We start from the raw sequence: 20508 nt of genomic DNA, 5'->3' as shown, positions 1-20508 counted from the left end.
AGGATAAAAAAAAGCCGTTTGCTTTGGTTAATAGTTCCCTCTTATCCTGCCAGCAGACCCCTGGGGTTCACAGTCTGTTATTATATGGAAGCATAATCGAGTTTTCTGGCGGGCGAGCATTATGACATATACCAGGGGTCCCCCAAAAATGTATGCATGTAGACACTGGTCAATGTTGCTCAAGCAAGTAGTTCACCACAATCAGAAGTGTCTGGACACTGAAGGTAACCACTTTGAGCACCTCTTGTAATTGCAGAAGTCAAATGTGACTTGTATTCATCTTTTGTTATTGGTATATGTTGAGTATTACATTTTTAATAGTGTTTTTCTTTCTTAAAATGTGTACACATTTTTTTGGCACCCTCTGTACATTAAGTTCCACAAAAGGACAAAAGCCTAGCTAGATTATCTCATTTAACCCTGGTTCATCTTAGAAAGATTTGGCAAAGCTTACATTAATTGCTAGTAAAAAAAAAAGGAAGGACGGGCCTGCCGAGTGGTGCGATGGTTAAGAGCTGGCTTGGGACACCAGAGGGCCCTGGTTCAGATCCCACATATGAGGGCCAGTGACACTGCCCTCTACAGCTAAGATGCTGAACAACAGCTCAACCTGGAGCTGGGCTGCTGTGAGTCGCCGGCCACAGCGTAGGCTGCAGCTGCAGTGGGTTGCCATGGGCTACCGTATGTAGCCAGCAGCCAGCGTGAGCAGCCAGCAGCCGCAGTGAGTGGCCATCCAGAAGCCGGCGACTGATGTGCCTCGCCCGGGAAGAGCGCAATGATGGTGCCAACTTGGGCCAGTGAAGCAACGTCCTCCACAACTAGACTGAAGAACAAAAGGACAGCAACTTGTCTGTTCCTCTTCCCCCAATTCTCCAGCACTGTTCCTATCCCAATTCCTCAATAAAAATCTTAAAAACCAAAACAAAAACTAATCCCATCAAAAAAAAAAAAAGGGACTAGAACTCAAAACTAATTTAGCTGTTTTGATATCGTACTATCGTTATATAAGATGTAACCTTTGGGAAAAAAATGTATGACGGTACATAGGACCTTTCTGTGCTATTCTTGCAGCTTCTTGGGAATCTATAATTATTTCAAAATAAAAAGTAAAAAAAAGAAATCAAACTAACTCAGCTGTGTTGTAAATGGGCTTCCCACTACAGTGTGATGATTAAAATATCTTCAGAAATAAAGTAATTCAAAGACCAAAATCCAATGAAATCTTTTCTGACTTTCACTCAATACCAATTCTACAACTGTTTCCTACGTAGGTTTTGTTGTTTCTAAAATACTACCTATCCATTAAAAAAACAGTATCTTAACAGGTTTTAAAAAGGGAAGTAAAACAATGTAAGGGAGAAACAGATTTCAACTGAATTCAAAATAACTGTCCTCCCTCACACCCAGAGGTCAGAGATGGCACTGAAGAAAAAGAAAACAAACAAATAAAGAATCCTGTCACATACCACAACATGCATGAACCCTGAGAGCACTATGCTCAGTAAAATAAACCAGTCACAAAAAGACAAATACTGTATGATTCCACTTATATGAGGCATCTGGAGTAGACCGAAAATAAAATGGGGCTACTGAGGCTGGGAAAAGGAGCTGTTTAATGGGGATAGATCTGCAAGATGAAAAAGTTCTGAGGATCTGTTTCACATCAGTGTGAATATACGTAACACTTAGGACTCAGCTAGTACTGAACTGCACACTTAAAGGTTAGGATGGTGAATTACACTATTGGGTTGTCGGAAAAGTCATGACATATTTTGTCTATGTTTTTCAAAGGTCATTTATTTATAGAAAGAACAAAGGTCAATCAATGATATATTACCCATTTTGTTAGATAACCTTTTGCCATCTTTCAGTGAGCTTCATAATTCCTCGTTCATAGAAGGACCTGTCTTTATTTGCAAAAAACTGAACAAGGTGCTGATTTACAGCTTTATCTGAATTGAACATTATACCACGCAAGGAGTTTTGAAAAGAGCAAAACAAGTTGAAGTCTGATGGTGCAAGGTCAAGCGAGTATGGTGGGTGTGGCAACACATCCCATCCAAGCTCCAATAATTTTTGACGGGTGATCAAACTTGTGTATGGTCTCGCGTTGCTGCGATGGAACACAGCTCCTTTACAATTAACAAGCTCTGGACATTTCTGGATGATGGATTCGTTCAAACTATCCAATTGCCAACAGTTCACATTCAAACTGATTGTTTGGTTCCTTGGTAGGAGCTCGAAAAACATGACACCTTTAAAATCCCACCACATTGAGAGCATAACCTTCCTCTGATGAATGTCTGCTTTCGATGTCATTTGAGGTGAATCATCACCTCGGGACCAAGACCGTTTGCACACCACATTGTTGTAAACAATCCACTTCTCATCACCAGTTATCAGTTGCTTCAAAAAAAGATCGTTTTCCTCACATTTAATGAGCATATTGCAGATGTTTATATGCGCCATCAAATGAACTTCTTTGAGTTCATGCGGAACCCAAATATCGAGCTTGCTTATGTATCCCAGCTTCTTCAGGTGGTCGTGAACACTTGGATGATGGATGTTCAATGTTTCTGCAATATCTCGTGTTGTGTAATGTGGGTTTGACTCGATTGATGCCTTTATTTTGTCGTCATCAACGTCGGTGGGCCTCCCTAACTGAGGAGTGTTGTTGAGATCAAAATCACCAGCATGGAATTTCGTGAACCATCGTTGGCACTGACGTTCTTGTAGAGCATTGTCACCATAAACTTTATGCAACTTTTCACAAGCTTGATGCACGTTCTTCCCTTTATGGAAGTAAACAGTAGAATATGGCAAAAATGCACAGTTTGGTCTTCCATCTTCAACTTGTTGTAAAATCTCCAAAACTCAACCAAATTGCTCAATTTTTTTTAGAATGGAGCTAGAACTGTCAGCTGTCAAATGACATAGCAATAACATAGATGCGAATGCCTCTAGTACTTCCAAAAATGAACTAGTGCCATCTGTTGCAAACATGTGTCATGACTTTTCCTACAACCCAATATATGTTGTGTTTTTTTTGTTTTGTTTTGTTTTTTACCACAATAAAATATATATAATTTAGAAAAATAAACTGAAGTTAAATATTCTCTGGCAAAATCTATCAGATTATTTTAGGTCAGAGAATTGGACAAACTGCTCAAGGGCCGTCGGAACCATCCTCCACCATGAAGAAGTCCAGACACCCCCAAGTCAGAGAAGCTGTTAAAATGACTGCAAATCAGTTTCCTGGAGAACAATTTTGACTTTGAGAAAAAATACAAATCATTTTGATACTAAGATATAGATACAGTTCCAAAAAGCACGATCATCTTGCCTATAAACTGACAAAGATGTTCCATGGTTTGGTGAGGAAGTTTCTTTGTTAATGTTGATGGACATGTATAAACCACTTTAAGGGTTCAGGCCTTAAATATAATGCTCAAGATTTATACACAAATAAAGGGAAGTATTATTAAATTTTAGTTCTAATTCAAGAATTTCCTAAAGTGCCCTTCAACTCTGTTCAAAGGAATTTTGGCATGCCTATCAAGGAGACACAATGAAATAAAGTAACAAATGGCAGCAGTGCTAAGTTTTCTCATCACTTCTACACCCAGATGCTTTAAGCAGAATCACAGATCAGGAAACTAAGGGAGTGATAGTTCTTAATGTTACATAGTAGGACCAGGACTCAGTCAGTTTTTTAAGGAAGCATGCCAGGAAGTCCCCTTCTTTATTTTTAAACACATGTGTTTCAAAGAGTGTGTTCTCCGTAAAATATTGTAAATGAAAACAAACAAATAAATAATATGCCTCATTTTTCTAACCTTCCATTGGTAATTCCATTTCTATTACTTCACTGATCGCAGAAGAATGATGGCTTTCTGAAAGGAAAGCAGACAATATGTAAAAAAGGTAGAAATACAAATTTTTAAAAAAGAAATCATTTAAAACAATGCAAACAATTCACGACCCATCCAGGAATGTATATGAAATACTTCCGACTCCTTGAAATCAAATTTGCACATATGATCCTTTCTTTCTGTTTTTTCTTTGTTCTTTTATTTGTACTATGGAAAAATTTCAAACATACAAAAGTAGAGATGGTATAATAAAGCCATATGCCCATCCCCCAGCACCAACAGTCATCAACTTACGTGATCCTGTTTCATCTGTGCCCACCCCACCCCTGCTGTTTAACATAAATTGCAGATATGGTAGAATTCAATGTGCAAATACTATGTAGGGACCAGTAAGACTTAACTCTCTTCCTTCAGCACCACCCCAATATCAATGATAACCCCCCAAATTAACAACTATTTTTTTTTAGCTGAGCCATCCTGCCACCTGTAGGTGGCTCAGCAGCAGCTCAGCTCAGCGAGTTGCTCAGAGCTCGCACTCGTGAGCAAGCTCTTAACCAACTGAGCCACTCAGCCGGCCCAACAACTATTCTTTATCATCATCTCATATCTAGATTCTTCAAATTCCCTCAGTTGTCTCATAAATGCCTTTTTCTAAAAAAAACCTTTTTATTTTGAAGTAGTTTTAAACTTACAGAGAAGTTGCAAAAATAAAACAGTACCCTTTACTCAGACAATATAATGTTAACAGTTTACTGTTTTCCTTTATCATTTGTATTCTCTTCTCCTCCATTCTATTTATATAGAGAGATAGATGTAGATATACGGACTTTTCTTTCCCCCTGAAACATTTGAGGGCGTTACATACATCACTGTCCTTTATCTCTAAATACTTCTGCGATTATTTCCATGTACATATGACCATAGTACAGTTATAAAAATCACAGAATTTAACATTGTGACTTTTATTTATTCTATCATTCATATTCCAATTTTGTCAGTTGCCCCCGATGTCCTTTATAGCCCTTTCAGTGCAGGGTCCAGTTTGGGGTCTGGTGTTGTTTTTCATTGTCATGTCTCTTTAGTCTCCTTTAATCTGAAACAGTTCCATAGTCGGTCTTTGATATTTATGGCATTGCCATTTTTTAAGACTAGAAACCCCCTTTCCCACCCTTTCCCCCCCCAGTAGAATGTTCCTCATTTTGAGTTTGTTTTGTTTCTTCAGGATGTGATTTCAGGTTTTGCGTTTTCGCCAGAATATTGCCTAGGTGATGGTGTGTCTTTCTCAGGGCATCACATCTGGAGACATATGATGTCTGCTATAGGCTGAATGCTTGTGTCCCTACAAATCCACCTGTTGAAATCCTAAACCCCAGTATGATGGCACTTGGAGGTAGGGCCTTTCGGAGGTGATTAGGCCATGAGGGGTGGAACCTCAGAAATGGGATTAGTGCCCTTATAAAAGAGGCCCCAGAGAGCTCCCTTGTCCCTTCCACCATGTGAGGACACAGCGAGATGATCCTTTATGAACCAGGAAGTGGCTCTTACTAGACACCAGATCTGCCAGCACCTTCATCTTGGACTTCCCAGCCTACAGAACTGTGAGAAATAAATTTCTGCTGTTTACAAGCCCCCGGGTCTGTGGTATTCTGTTATAGCAGCCCAGGCTGACTAAGACAGAGTCCCTCTGCCCCTTTCTGGTGATATGAATTTTGATCACCTGATCAAGGTGTTATTTGATTTCTCCACTGTATAATTACTGTTTTTTTTCCTCCCTCTTGCAATTAACAAGCAGCCTGTGGGGTTGAAACTTTAACATCACATAAATAATATCCTACTCCTTTTCTAAATTTCTCTCTAGATCTAGCATCTATTGATGATTCCTTCCGTATCCAACCTTTTATGATAATGGTTACAAAATGATGACTTTCCAAGTCCAGAATTCCTTCCCATTTACCAGTCATCATTTGGCATTCCATGGGAAGCAGTACATGTCTTATTGCAGTTGGTTTGCTCAAATCAGGATCCCAAGGAGGCCCACACATTGCATTTGGTTGAAATGTCTCTTAAATCTCCCTTACTATAAAACAGGTTTCTCTCCATTTTTTAAAAACGTGCTCTTATTTGATGAAGATCCAGCACATTTCTCTTGTTGAGATTCTCCAGTTGTGGAGTTTATCCCCTGTGTCCTTGCAGCATTGTTTTCATATGTTCCTGTATCCCCCACATTTCTGCAAGGTGATGGTTCCATTAGAAGTTGGACCAGACTTCGGTTTGATTTTGGGGGGCAAGAATCCCAAAGGTGTACTTCCTACAGAATCCCGTCAGGAGGTCCAAAATGTTTGGTTACCTCTATCTTTGTGAAGTTGGCATTGAACCAGTGAGTTAAGACCTGTCAGCCTGATCCATTCATGACAAAGTCCCATCAACATTTTATGAATGGTTTTAATAACCACTGGTGATTACTGCTGAAGTGCATTGTTATATTAGGGGTTTCAAATAGGGACATCATGACTTCTTTTTCAAACCTTATATTTTATTGCCCAAAATTCTTTTAAGTAAAAAGAAAAAAGGGAAGAATTCAGCATATACTTTATTTGCTAGATAAGATATTGAATCCCAGCAAATTTTGGTTTTTATTATCAGTGACTCTATCAAATTATTAAGAAATGTCTGTGTGCCAGCAACAACAAATAAAACCCAAAAGCATTTCTTTTAAGCTTTTCTTATATATTTTTTCCTCATTGTGAAGTGCAGATATGGAACTTTAGATTCTGATATTAAGTTTCTTCCAATAAGGGACAAAACCAAACTGGTCACATTGTTTTCCAGGTGTGTGGGGACTAATATGGTGGGGCTTTAATTCCATTCTCATGGCTGAAATCAGAGCAGCTGAGGTCCAAAAGGAAGACTCCTTACATATTTCAAGTTGGAAACTCACAGCCAATGCAGTGTTGTAGGAGGGCCCACAGACTAATAACACAGTTAATTTTTGGTTCATTTACCAATTCTGCAATTATTTGGAGAAGGCGTGGGGGTAGCGGGAGGGAGGGCACACACTAATTTAAGCTTTTTTTCCTCTTTCTAGCCTCTTGCCCCACGTTTCTCATATTGGAAGGGAGGCCAGGAAGGGAGGCTGAAGCAGCACAGAGCCAACGGAGAAGAGGCTACTGGCAAGATGGCGAAGGGCAGCTGGCAGGAGACAGGACAGGCCCTGGTGAGCCCTCCCCCCAGCACTCATATGAGGCGGTGTATTCACGGGCTCTCTGGACCCCTTACCACCTCAAAAACTCTGCGACACCCTGCTACACACATTCTGGGGTGACATGAAAGACAAGTAAATCTTGGGCTGCTCATGGGCAGACAGATATAGGTGAAGGCCTTTCTACAGCCAAAGGTCATAGTGTGGCAACTGAATTTGCAACCTGGTTCATCAGTTCGTTTATCTCTGTCACAATACAGCTAAAAAGCAAGATGAGTGGGTTGAGGGATTTCTGTGCTGATCAGGAAAGAGATATGACCACGAGGTGGCGCTACCACACACATCTTTATTTGGGCTACGCTTTGTCAGGTTGCTCGGAGGGGTGGGGAAAGTCCTTCCCTAAAGAAAGGTCCTCCACAACCAGACTGAAGAACAAAAGGGCAGCAACTTGTCTGTTCCCAACCCCCAATTCCCCAATAAAAATCTTTTGAAAAAAAAAAAAAAAAAGAAAGGTCCTACTGCTTCAGTGCGGGGACCACCATGCAGAAATGGGAGTAGTAAGGGAACTCCGGGGGAGAGGGAGATAGGGAAGGGAGTAAGTGTCAAGGTGACAGCCCTCAGCAGCACAGAGGCGGGTCTCTGAGTCAGAGAGCTGCTAGGGGTAGCAGTGGCTGCGGCGGTTTTATAGCCCTGGGGTTTTCCTTACCTTAGCCTAGCAGATATTGGGTGCACTTGGGAGTTTGGCACCAACAGGCTTTTGAGCTAATAGGTCTCAGCCTGTTGTGAAGAAATAAACAACATAGGGGCCAATATACAGAGGCCATCTTTGGCTCATTTCTAGAACACCAACTACAATACTGCATCATCAAACTGTTCACGCTGTGCAACATGGAGCCACAAATACTACAAAATACAAATCACTTAAAAATAAAGGCTAATCACTTACTCATTTGAGTCTCGTTATATGACTTTACCAAACAGAAGTAATTTAAAAATGAGTTTCTCCTTATTAGGTTCAAGTCTAAGCAAGAAAAAGTTTACATAGGGCCGGCCGAGTGGCGCGATGGTTAAGAACTGGCTTGGGAGGCCAGAGGGCCCCGGTTCGGATCCCACATATGAGGGCCAGTGACACTGCCCTCTACAGCTAAGATGCTGAACAACAGCTCAACCTGGAGCTGGGCTGCCGTGAGTCGCCGGCGACGGCGTAGGCTGCAGCCCCTGCTGCAGTGGGTTGCCATGGGCTACCGTGTGTAGCCAGCAGCCAGCGTGAGCGGCCAGCAGCCACAGTGAGCGGCCATCCAGAAGCCGGCGACTGATGTGCCTCGCCCGGGAAGAGCGCAATGATGGTGCCAACTTGGGCCAGTGAAGCAACGTCCTCCACAAGTAGACTGAAGAACAAAACGACAGCAACTTGTCTGTTCCCCTTCCCCCAATTCCCCAGCACTGTTCCCATCCCCCCAATTTCCCAATAAAAAAAATCTAAAAAAAAAAAAAAGTTTACATAAAAACAGAAGGCCAATGCATTTCTTTTCCTCCTCTTCCATTTCAAAAGTCAAAATCCAGAACTGAGTATCATATTCAGTAAATTCAATGTATATTAACTCTAAAACACTGACATGCTCTAGGAGGTGGAAGAGTATATACATTTGAAATACTTCAAAATGAGGAATTTTTCATCAGCAGGATAACTTTTTGAAGGACCTGCTTTGGAGTACAAATTTAGTCATTGAATTTGGGTTAAAGATATAGAATAGAGATCACTTCAGAAAGAAAAAAGGCAAAATTAAAAATAAATGAGCAACAATGAAATTCTAATACATGCTACAAGGATAAGCCTTGAAGGCATAATGCTAAGTGAAATAAGCCAGTCATAAAAAGACAAATACTGTATAATTCCACTTACATGACGTACTTAGTAACAGGCGAATTCATAGAGACAGAAAATAGAATGGTGGTTGTCAGCGGCAGAGAGGAAGGGGAAATGGGCACTATTGCTTAATGGGTACAGAGTTTCTGTTTGTGAAGATGATCAAGTTCTAGAGATGAATGGTGGTGATGGTCACACAACAATGTGAATGTACTTAATGCCACTTGCCTATGCATTTAAAACATAGTTAAAATATAAATTTTATGTTATGTATATTCTACCACAATAATACATAAAAAGGGAAGTGAGTGAAAGATGATTAGTGTTAATTTACCAAGAGGACAAGGACCTCTTTGGTAAATTTATCCACAGTTATAACAAAAATATTTTCCTGGTCTAGAGATTTAACAGAGAAAACCATACATATTGAATAGGCATCAAATGTGTTGAAAATGATCTGATAATCAGTCTTTTCAAGTCAAAAGTTAAAATTGTTCACAGATTTTATTTTATACAGACTGTAGATACAGATTGATCTTATGTTAAATCTGCTTATATTTTAAATTTATTGAGATATAATTCACATACTATAAAATCCACCCTGTTAAAAGTGTACAAGTCAATTGTTTTCCATCTATTCACAAGGTTGTACAACCATCGTCGCTATCTATTTTCAGAATATTTTCACCACCCTCAAAAGAAACCCACTAGCAGTCACTTCCTACCCTCTTCTCTCTCTAGACCCTTGTAACCACTAATCTACTTTCTGCCTATGGATTTGCCTATTCTAGACATTGCAGATAAACAGATTCCTACAATATGTAGATTTTTGTGTCTGATTTCTTTCATTTAGCATGTTTTCAAGGTTCATCCATGTAATAGCATGTATCACTTACTTCATTGTTTTTTATGGCTGAATAATATTCCACTGTGTGTATATACCACATTTTGTTTATCCATTCATCAGTTGATGGACACTTAGGTTGTTTTCATCTTTTGGCCATTGGGAATAATGTACAAGTTTTTGTGAGGACATACGTTTTCAATTATCTTGGGTATATACATAGAACTGTGTATATATCTAAGAGTAGAATTGCTGGGTCATATGGTAACTCTCAGCTTAACTTTTTGAGGAGTTGCCAAGTTATTCTCAAAAGTGGCTGGACCATAAAGCTGATAGATGAATTTGGTAAAGTAGCAGGATACAAAATATTCATAAATCAGTTGTATTTTTATACATCAATAACAAACTATCAGAAAGAGAAATTAAGAAAACAATCCCATTTATATTTGCATCAAAAAAAATTAAAATACCTAGGAATAAATTTAACCAAAGAAGTAAAAGAACAATACTCAGAAAATTATAAGACATTGAAGAAAAAAACTGAAGAAGGTACAAATAGATGGAAGCATATAACATGCTTAAGGATAGGAAGAATTAATATAGTTAAAATGTCCATACTACCCAAAGCAATCTACAGATTCAATGCCATCCTTACAAAATATCCTAAAATTTATATGGAATCATAAAAGACCCCAAATAGCCACAGCAATCTTGAGAAAGAAGAACAAAACTGGAGGTATCATGCTACCTGGTATCAAGCTAGACTACAAAGCTATAGTAATCACAAGAGCGTGGTACTGGCATAAAAACATGCACAGATCAATGGAGCAGAATAGAGAGCCCAGAAATAAATCCATGCCTATATGGTCATTTAATCTCTGACAAAGGAAGCAAAAATACACACTGGGGTAAAGACAGTACTAAATGGTACTGGGAAAACTGGACAGGTACATGCAAAAAATGAAACTGGATCACCTTCTTAATTCCATATACAAGAATAAACTCAAAATGGATTAAAGACTTAAATGTAAGATCCGAAACCATAAAACTCCTAGAAGAAAACATAGGCAGTAAACTCTCTGACATTACCCTCAGTAATATTTTTACTGACATATTTCTTGGGCAAGGGAAACAAAAGAAAAAAAATGGGACTACATCAAACTAAAAAGTTTTTGCACAGCAAAGGGCACCATCAACAAAATGAAAAGACATCTTACTAATGGGAGAAGATATTCGCCAATGGTACATCTGATAAGGAGTTTAATATCCAAAATTTATAAAGTACTCATACAATTCAACATCAAAAAAAAAAAAGAAAAATCCAATTAACAAATGGACAGAGGACCTGAATAGACATTTCTCCAAAGAGGACATACAGATGACCAATAGACATATGATGAAAAGATGCTCAACATCACTAATCATTAGAGAAATGCAAATAAAAACCACACTCCTCACTCCTGGCAGAATGGCTATCATCAATAAATCAACAAACAAGTGGAGAGTATGTGGAGAAAAGACAACCCTTGTGCACTGTTGTTAGGATTGCAAATTGGTGTAGTCACTATGGAAAACAGTATGGAAGTTCCTCAAAAAATGAAAAATAGAACTACTTATAACCTAGCAATTCCACTCCTGGGTATTTATCCAAAGAAATCCAAAACACTAATTTGAAAAGATGCACCCCCATGTACACTGCAGCGCTATTCACAATAGCTAAGATATGGAAACAACCCAAGTGCCTATCAATAGACAACTGGATAAAGATATTGTGGTATATATACACAATGGAATATTACTCTGCCATAAAAAGAATGAAATCTTACCATTGCAACAACATGGATGAACCTAGAGAGTATTATGCTAAGTGAAATAAATCAGACAGAGAAAGACAAATACTATATGATCTCATTTATATGTGGAATCTAAAGAACAAAATAAATGAACAAACAAAACAGAAAGAGACCCACAGATACAGAGAACAAACTGATGGTTACTAGATGGGTGGGGAGCTGGGTGAGAAAGATGAAGGGATTAAGAAGTACAAATTGGTAGTCACAAAATAGTCATGGGGATGTAAACTACAGTTGGGGAATATAGTCAATAATACTGTAAAAACTATGTATATAGTGTCGATGGGTACTAGACTTATCGGGAAGATCATTTCATAAATTATATAAATGCCTAACCACTATGATGTACACCTGAAACTAATATAATATTGAATGTCAACTATAATAAAAAATAGTCATGGAGATATAAAGTACAGCATAGGGAACATAGTCAATAATATTGTAATAACTATGTAGAGTGTCAGATGGGTAAGAGACTTAGTGGGGTTACCACTTTGTGAGGTATATAACTGTTTAATCAGTATGTTGTTTTGTACACCTGAAACTAATAAAATAAAAATTTAAAAAGTGGTTGGGCCATTTTACATTCCCACTAAAAATGTGTGAGAATTGCATTTTCTCCATATCTTCATTTGTTGCTTCTCCAACATTGGTTATTGTCTGCTTTTTAAATTATCATCATCCTAGTGAGTATGAAGTAGTATTTCATTGTGACTTTGGTTTGCACATCTCTAATGAATAGTTACGTTGAGCATCTCTTCACATGTGTACTGGCTACTTGTATATCTTCGGAGAAATGTCTATTTAAATCATTTGCCCATTTTTAAATTGGGTAGTTTGTATTTTTATTGTTGAGTTGAAAGAGTTCTCATATATTCTGAATACTGATCCTTATCAGATATATAATTTGCAAATATTTTCTCCCATTCTGTTGATGGTTTTTCACTTTCTTGATAGTATTCTTTGAAGCACAAGAATTTTTAATTTTGGTGAAGTTCAATTTATTTTTTTCTGTCTGCTCGTGCTTTAGGTATCTAAGAAACCACCGCCTAATCCAAGGTCACAAAGATTTACATCTATGTTTTCTTCTAAAAGTTTTATTGTTTTAGCTCTTACATTTATGTTTTTGATCCACTTTGAACTAATTTTTGTAGATGGTGTGTGGTAAAGATCCAGATTTGTTATGAATATCCAGCTGTTCTAGTACCATTTTTTGGAAAGACTATTCTTTCCCTATTGAATTCTCTTGGCACCATTGTTGAAAATGAGTTTTTAAATTGATGGGTTTACTTCTGGACTATTTCACTGATTCACGTCTATCCTTATGCCAGTACCACAGAATACTGGTTATTGTAGCTTTGTAGTAGATTTTGAAATCAGGAAGTGTGTGTCTTCCAACTTCGTTCTTTATTTTCAAGATTGTTTTGGCTATTCAGGGTCCCTTGCATTTCCATATGAATCTTACGAAAAATTCTGAATCCATGAACACACGATATTTTCCCATTTATTTAGGTCTTTAATATCTTTCAATAGTGTTTTGTGGTTTTCAGTGTACAAGTCTTGTACTCCTTTGGTCAAATTTATTCCTAAGTATGTTATTCATTTTGATACCATTGGAAGTGGAATTTTCTTATCTTCATGTTTGGATTCATTGCTAATATACAGAAATAAAATTGATTTTTATATATTAATCTTGTATATTGATCCTGCAACCTTGCTAAACTTATTTATTAGCTCTAATAATTTGTGTGTGTGTACGAATGTGTGTGTGTGTGTGTGTGTGTAGTCTTTGGGATTTTCTATGTGCAAGATCATGTCATCTGCAAATAAAAATGGTTTTACTTCTTCTTTTCCAATCCAGATGCCAGTTTTCCCCCTTCTCTAATTGCTCAACCTAGAACATCGGTACAATGTTGAGAAGTGGCAAAAATGGACATCTTTGTTTATTTAGTTCCTGGTCTTAGGAGGGAAACTTTCAGTCTTTCATCATTAAGTATGATAATAGCTGTAGAGTTTTTGTAGATGCTCCTTATTTGGTTGAAGAAGATCCCCTCAATTCTTAGTTTGTTGAGTGTTTTGTTTTGTTTTTGTTTTTTTATCATGAAGAGTGTTGGATTTTGTCATAAGCCTTTTCCTACATCTATTGGGATGACTGTGTAATTTTTGTCCTTTATTCTGTTATTATGTTGTATTCCACTGATTGATTTCCATATGCTGAAACCAACCTTGCGTTCATAGGATAAATCCACTTTGTCACGATGTGTAATCCTTTTATATGTTGTTGGATTCATTTGTTAGTATTCTGTATTATATTCTGTATTAATATTCTATATTAATAAGGAATACTGCTCTGTAGTTTTCTTATAATGTTTTTGTCTGGTTTTGGTATCAGCACAAGACTGGTCTTATAAAATGAGTTGGAAAATGTTTCCTCATCTTTTTTTTTTGGAAAAGTTTGTGAAGGACTGGTATTAATTCTTTAAATCCTTGGTAGAATTCACAAGTGAAGATATCTGGTCCTGGGTTTTTGTTGGTAGGAAGTTTTTGTTTGTTTTTTAAAAGATTTTATTGGGGAATTGGGGGAGGGGAACAGCGCTGGGGAGTCAGGGGAAGGGGAACAAACAAGTTGCTGTCCTTTTGTTCTTCAGTCTAGTTGTGGAGCACGTTGCATCACTGGCCCATGTTGGTATTATCATTGCGCTCTTCCCAGGTGAGGCAGATTGGTCGCCGGCCTCTGGACAGACGCTCACGGTGACTCTTGGAAGCTCACACCAGCTGCCAGCCGCTCACACTGGCTGCCGGCCACACACAGTAGCTTATGGCAGCCCACTGCAGCAGGGGCTGCAGCCTATGCCGTTGCCAGTGACTCATGGCAGCCCAGCTCCAGGTCGAGCTGCTGTTCACCATCTTAGCTGTAGAGGGCAGTGTCACTGGCCCTCGTGTGGGATCTGAACCTGGGGCCTGCTGCTCAGAGCTGGCGTCCCAAGCCAGCTCTTAACCAACATGCCACTTGGCCAGCCCGGTAGGAAGTTTTTTGATTACTAATTCAAACTCTTTTATATGACTATTCAAATTTTGTATTTTATCTTTAGTCAGTTTCAGTAGCTTGTCCATTTCATCTAGTTCACTTAATTTGTTGGCTTACAATTGTCCATAGTATTTGTGGTAGGCAGATGGCCTTCCAAAGATATCCAAAACCTGTGACTATATTATGTTGCATGGCAAGGGGCAATTAAGGTTGCAGATGGATTAAGTTTGCAAATCAGCTGACCTTCAGAAAAGGAGATTATCCTACATTATCCAGCTGGGCTCAATGTAATCACAAAGGTCATTTAAGTGTGGAAAAGGGAGGCAGAAGAGTCAGTGTCAGAGTGATGTGATGTGAGAAGATAATGTTAATTCCCTGGTCTTAGGCTTTTCCATCCACTTCTCCCTCAGCCTGGAAATCTTCTCCCCTAAATCATGCATTGTCAGCTGGGAAGAAAACTGAATGGTGTTGATATTCTTACCCACCAATGTCAAGTGAGCCAGGGCGTAGTGTATCTCAGCCAAGTTTGTACTGTGTCCCAGAGACTGGGTCCTTGCACATGTAAATGACCTTATGGGACTCGCAGTGTCCAAGATATGTGTGTGTGTGTGTCAGGATTAGGGGGTTTCCAAGATGTCTGTGCTGCAGACAGAGCCTGAGGTCCTGGTTGGGGATTTTCATAGAAATGTCACTTGAGCTTCTGAGCACTGTGGGGCAATGGCTGACTTTACTGGGGACTCCTTAAGGGCCAGTCATAATTCCGAGCAGGTCACATTTTTGCTTTTATGGCTTTAAGAATTTCTCCCTTATACCAATACTTCAATATGTGAGTCTTTAACTTAAATGGCTACAAAAACATTCAATGCTATGAAATACAGTCCATGATATCTGGCATTTTAAACTCTTTGGTCATCAATGTAAAGAGTTCTACAAAGAATAACTCTTGAATGGTTCTGTCATTTCCAAGCCAAGCAGGTGAAAGGTTATATATATTATACATTTAACCTAAATGGTTTTCTTAAGGTAAATGTACGTCTTTCTGAACAACTAACATAGAAGGACTGCAGATACATCTAATCATTTATTTCACTGCTATCTGTGGGAGCAGAATCTACCAGTAGCCTATGCCCGACTGTATACATTTTGATCAACACTAAGTCATTTAAGTTCAAAAATATATTCTTGGGAATCAAGATGTAATTACAAGTACTTTTTTCAAAACAACAGTAATTTAGAAAGAGGTCACTCTGGTTCTTTGTGAGGGATACGCTCAACTCAATAAGTACATGTGCGTGTTCAATGTGCACAAAGCCCCGGGTTTGGGTCTCTGGGGCTGGAGTAAGACGCTGGGTCTTCCTGCCAGGAGCTTGCTGTTCGCTGAGGGAGTCCCCAGCAAAGGCATGAACAGAACACAGCAGACTGCACTGCCGTGTGCGATTAGGAAGCAGAGATTCTGACTGTGCCCAGAAAGAAGGGTGGGACTCAGGGTGGAAGTCTGCAGAGTAAGAAGGGAGTTACACGGAGGGATGCGCTTATATAAAAGCCGGGTGGAAGGAGGATTCGGAGCCTGTTTACGGAATCCCAGATTGAGCAGTGTGTCCAAAGAAGCGAGGGGAGGGTGACGGTGGCGGAGGCAGATGGAACAGGAGGGGAGGCTGAAAAGAGCAGAACTGTTGCTGTAAGCTGGGACTCTAGAGGTAGTGAGGAGCTGAACGGCAGTGAGCAGGGGAGGGTGCCGGACAGATCCCAGTTTCTGAGAATAACTGTTGGCAGGGCAGGAGGTGGTGTAGAATGGACTGAAAAGGGATCCCCAGCCCAGAGGGAGGGAGACTGGTCACCAGGAACTGCAACAGGCAGGCGGGGGCTGGCCCAGGACAGCAATTACAACGGACACTTCCACTGGTCTCTGACTTTAGATTTTTTTGAAAAAAAGGTTTTAGTAAAATTTATGGAGCTACGTAATGCTGCAGGACAATTTCAAAGTTAAGATTTTTGTAGGAAACCTCGGACATCTGATAATAATGTTTGAGGAGTGAAACTGAAAACTGTCCTGCACTCTGCCCGCATTCACAACGGAGCCCAAAGGCGGAGGCAGGGTCGCAAGGCTGTACAACAGTCATATCAACGTGATGACATCGTAGAGTCGAAACGGGATCACGCTGGGCTCCAGCAGGGTTGTCTCGGGCAGAGGAACTGCACAGACCACCTACCTGTGCCACATCTGAAAATTGTGTGTATTTGGGAATAATTGTCTTCTCCCCATTTAACTTGTATGATGTCAGTGAAGCAACTATTATAAGAATGGGCATTTGAATTTCTTAACTCGCATCTCCATCTCTTAACTTTGAATATTTTCTCATTAACATAAGAGAGGGTTAAGGGAGAAATTTTTTAGACTACACCAAATAAGAGTATTTAATACACAAACTCAAGTAAAATGCACCTTGACATACCTTTACATTTACATATGCATAGAGCATATGGACTAGGCTAAAGAGAATCCATGGAATGACAGGAAAATTTTTTACTCTAAATGACAACATGCTAGAGCATAGGTAAATGTGCGTGGATCTTTGTTACTCTTTGCCTGTTTTTCAGATGGGTGGTAATTAAAATGTTTTATCATGAATAACTTTTGGAGGACAAAATGATTATAAAACAATATTACCTTGCGTATTACACGGATAGTAGTTAGGATCCTCTGATTCTTTCTTAACTGACACAGCTGCTGCTTTCAGTGAAATGCCTTTGAATGCAATGCAAAGTACAGAATTATGTGTTAGGCCACACCCACCAACAGAGAAATATGACCACCTGATAGAACTTCCACATTCTGTTTTGATTAACACAGGAATATATAACTAGCAAAAGAACTTGTATCTCACTCACTATGAACAAATGGCTTACTCATATAAAAATATGTAAATAAAATATAAAATCAATCTAAAAGGAAAGAAGGAAAGATGGAGAGAAGGAAGAAGAAGGGAATGGAGGGTGGGAGGAAGGGAAAAAGAAAAGGAAGGGGAGGAGAAAGAGGTCTAGGTCCCAGTTTGAGGAAATTTCCCCTTTCAAGGTGGCTGAATATATACGCATTTACGAGAAATACTATAAAACATTCTTTTGTAATGGCACATATAATCTTAACTTACCCACTACAATAAAATGGACTTCAAAACCTGGGGAAACTAACTACATTAATAAAACCAAAAGCCTTTATCAGGGAAAGGTATGGTAGATTACAAACATTAGCCACAAATTTCTCCCATCCAGTATGCACAATGTGACTTTCCTACTCCTATTTTCTAGAAGTGGAGTCTACTGTTCCACCCTTTCAATCTGGGCCTGGCCACAGACTTGCTTTGGCAGATAAGATGTTAGCTAATGGGATGCAAGCAGAGGCTTTAAAAGTTCTTATGCATCAAAGCCTTCTGTTTTTGGAGCTGAGTGGCCATGTGAACAACCCTGGGCTAGCTTCCTGGAGGATGTGAGTCCAGCGGGGCGCAGCTCGCCCAGCTAAGGCCGCAGACCCAGGAATGAGCCAGCAAGGGCCAGAAGTACTGCCCAGACAATACAGAACTGTGAGAAAGGCTAAATCATTGAAGCTACTGAGTTAGGTGCTTTTTAATACAGCAATAGATGACTGCATTGAAGTAGACATATAATTTAACCATGAATGTTAATAACAGCAAAAGCAAAACTTATGGCACAGCTTGGGCTTCACTATTTAGCATCAATTTACAAGTTCTAACAGTTGTTGGTATAAAGGTAGTGAGATTGGATATTTAAAATGTGATTATTGTGGACGGAAAAGGGGCCACAGGTTAAACCTGACAAGCTGAGGAGACTGAAAATAACCACATAAAATGGTGTGAGCATAAAAAAATTTCATAACTAAGTGGGCCATGGCAGGAAGTTACAAGTTACATCTTTAGTTTCCTTCATAAAGTTAATCCGTGCCTTTCAGTGGGTCTGTCTGTAGTCTTTTTGCACCTAAGATAACATTTTAGGAATGTCAGTAATCCTTTTTCTAGACCAGAGCTGAAAACTGCAAAATTCCTCATTATTATGCTTATCTCCTCATTACCATCTCTATGTGCTGTGAAAAGCGAACTGTGGACTATCCTGCACCCACCTATGTAAAAGAAGTGCCTGTCTCTCCAATTTACTTTTATCCGATCCCAGAGATTTCCCTGCTTTGCTTTCTCCCTCCCCGTTAATCTATCACCAATGGATTTCAGGTAACCTTCCACCTTTGATTTTATGTGTAAAATAAGCTGTAAAACTGGCATTCTTTGGAGCATTTTCTCAATCCGTTGAGATTTTGCTTCCCAGCAATTGTCGACAGTTTGGCTCAAATCAACTCATAAATTTTCTCTTAGGCTGGATGTTTTTCATCAACATTATCAAAAAGAAAAAATTGTTAAAACAACAGGAACAGAATAGACACACCTGATGACCATATTAGTGAAATGGAAGGTTAAGTTGAGGAATTTGCTCAGAAATGGAAAAAGGTAATCTGATGGAAAGATGAAAGGACAGTCAACAAGTGGAGGTCTACTCATGCATAAAAAAGCGCTATTTATGTATTTATTTGTAAGTGATCTGAAAGAATTTCACCAATTGGTTAAGAGTTGTTGCCCTAATATGGGGATGGGATTTGAGGTGTGAGACTTCATGGGAAGGGAGTTTTGAGAGGAGAGTGAAAGGATGAAAAGGAATTTTCCTTATTACTACTTATTAGTCTGAATTTTTAAAAATTTAAACATGTATAACTTATGTAGTATTTTATAAAATTTTAATTAAAGTACACATTCCAAGTTGATTAGGCACTAAATACTCTACTAACAGAAACATTTGATAAACATGTGACAGCTAGGCTGTCAAAGAAAAAAAATTTTTTTTTTTAAAAAAGATTTTATTGGGTAATTGGGGGAGAGAACAGCGTTGGGAAATTGGGGAAGGGGAACAGACAAGTTGCTGTATTTTTGCTCTTCAGTCTAGTTGTGGAGGACATCACTTCACTGGCCTATGTTGGTATTGTGATCATTGCACTCTTCCTGGCTGAGGCAGATCGGTTGCCGGCTATTGGATGGCTGCTCACAGTGGCTCATGGCAGCTGATGCCGGCTGCCAGCCGCTCACACTGGCTTACGACAGCCCACTGCAGCCCCACTGCAGCCTATACCGTCACCAGCGACTCACGGCAGCCCAGCTCCAGGTCGAGCTGTTGTTCACTATCTTAGCTGTAGAGGGCGCAGCATCACTGGCCCATGTGGGATCTGAACTGGCGGCCCTGTTGCTCAGAGCTCACACTCCCAAGCCAACTCTTAACCAATGAGCCACTCGGCTGGCCCAAAAAATTCTTTTTTAATCCAGACAACTGAATCCAGATTTTACAGTGTTCAATGTAATAGAATTTGAAATGCTAATGAAACAGATTTACTCCAACCATTTCTCAAACTAGAAGAGAGAAAGAGAAGGAGGGAAAGAGAGGGAGAGAAGAGGGGAAAGGGAGAGACAGAGAGAAAAATAAATTAAAAACCATTTAAACACTTGTTCTATATAACAAGTGCTAATATAAATATCGTAAAAAGTAAGGCTGATTAATGGCCGGCTCTCAGAAACCTGCAGGCAGCTGGAAGCAACTCGTATTGCATCATGAAATCCACAGTAGAAAGTCACTTTAATAGGGAGAATATTTTTGTTTAAACCAAACCACATCTCTAAAGAGAAGCCTCAACAAAAGAGGCTTATTTTAAAGCAGTGGCAGGGCCAGCTGACTGGCGTGTTGGTTAGGAGTTAGTTGGCTTGGGACACCAGCTCTGAGCAGCAGGGCCTCTGTTCGG

At 39.3% G+C, this 20508-nt stretch overlaps 1 protein-coding gene across 4 annotated transcripts in view; it reads right to left on the bottom strand.

Annotated features, from left to right (window-relative positions):
* LOC109385016 (general transcription factor II-I repeat domain-containing protein 2) overlaps window positions 1–20508 on the bottom strand; it is a 394301-nt gene that overhangs the window by 10204 nt on the left and 363589 nt on the right. For all 4 annotated transcript variants that reach the window (XM_019646848.1, XM_019646849.1, XM_019646850.1 and 1 more), the window contains 2 exons: window positions 17332–17409; window positions 3837–3893 (listed from right to left, as the gene is read on the bottom strand). In XM_019646848.1, the coding sequence (XP_019502393.1) occupies window positions 3837–3893; window positions 17332–17409 (135 nt within the window). The remainder of the gene's footprint in view (window positions 1–3836; window positions 3894–17331; window positions 17410–20508) is intronic.

Source organism: Hipposideros armiger, unplaced genomic scaffold, assembly GCF_001890085.2.
Source record: "Hipposideros armiger isolate ML-2016 unplaced genomic scaffold, ASM189008v1 scaffold_107, whole genome shotgun sequence".
NCBI classification, from domain to species: domain Eukaryota; kingdom Metazoa; phylum Chordata; class Mammalia; order Chiroptera; family Hipposideridae; genus Hipposideros; species Hipposideros armiger.
The sequence above is the reverse complement of the archived record's forward strand: the minus strand, read 5'-3'. Positions and strand labels throughout refer to the sequence as shown.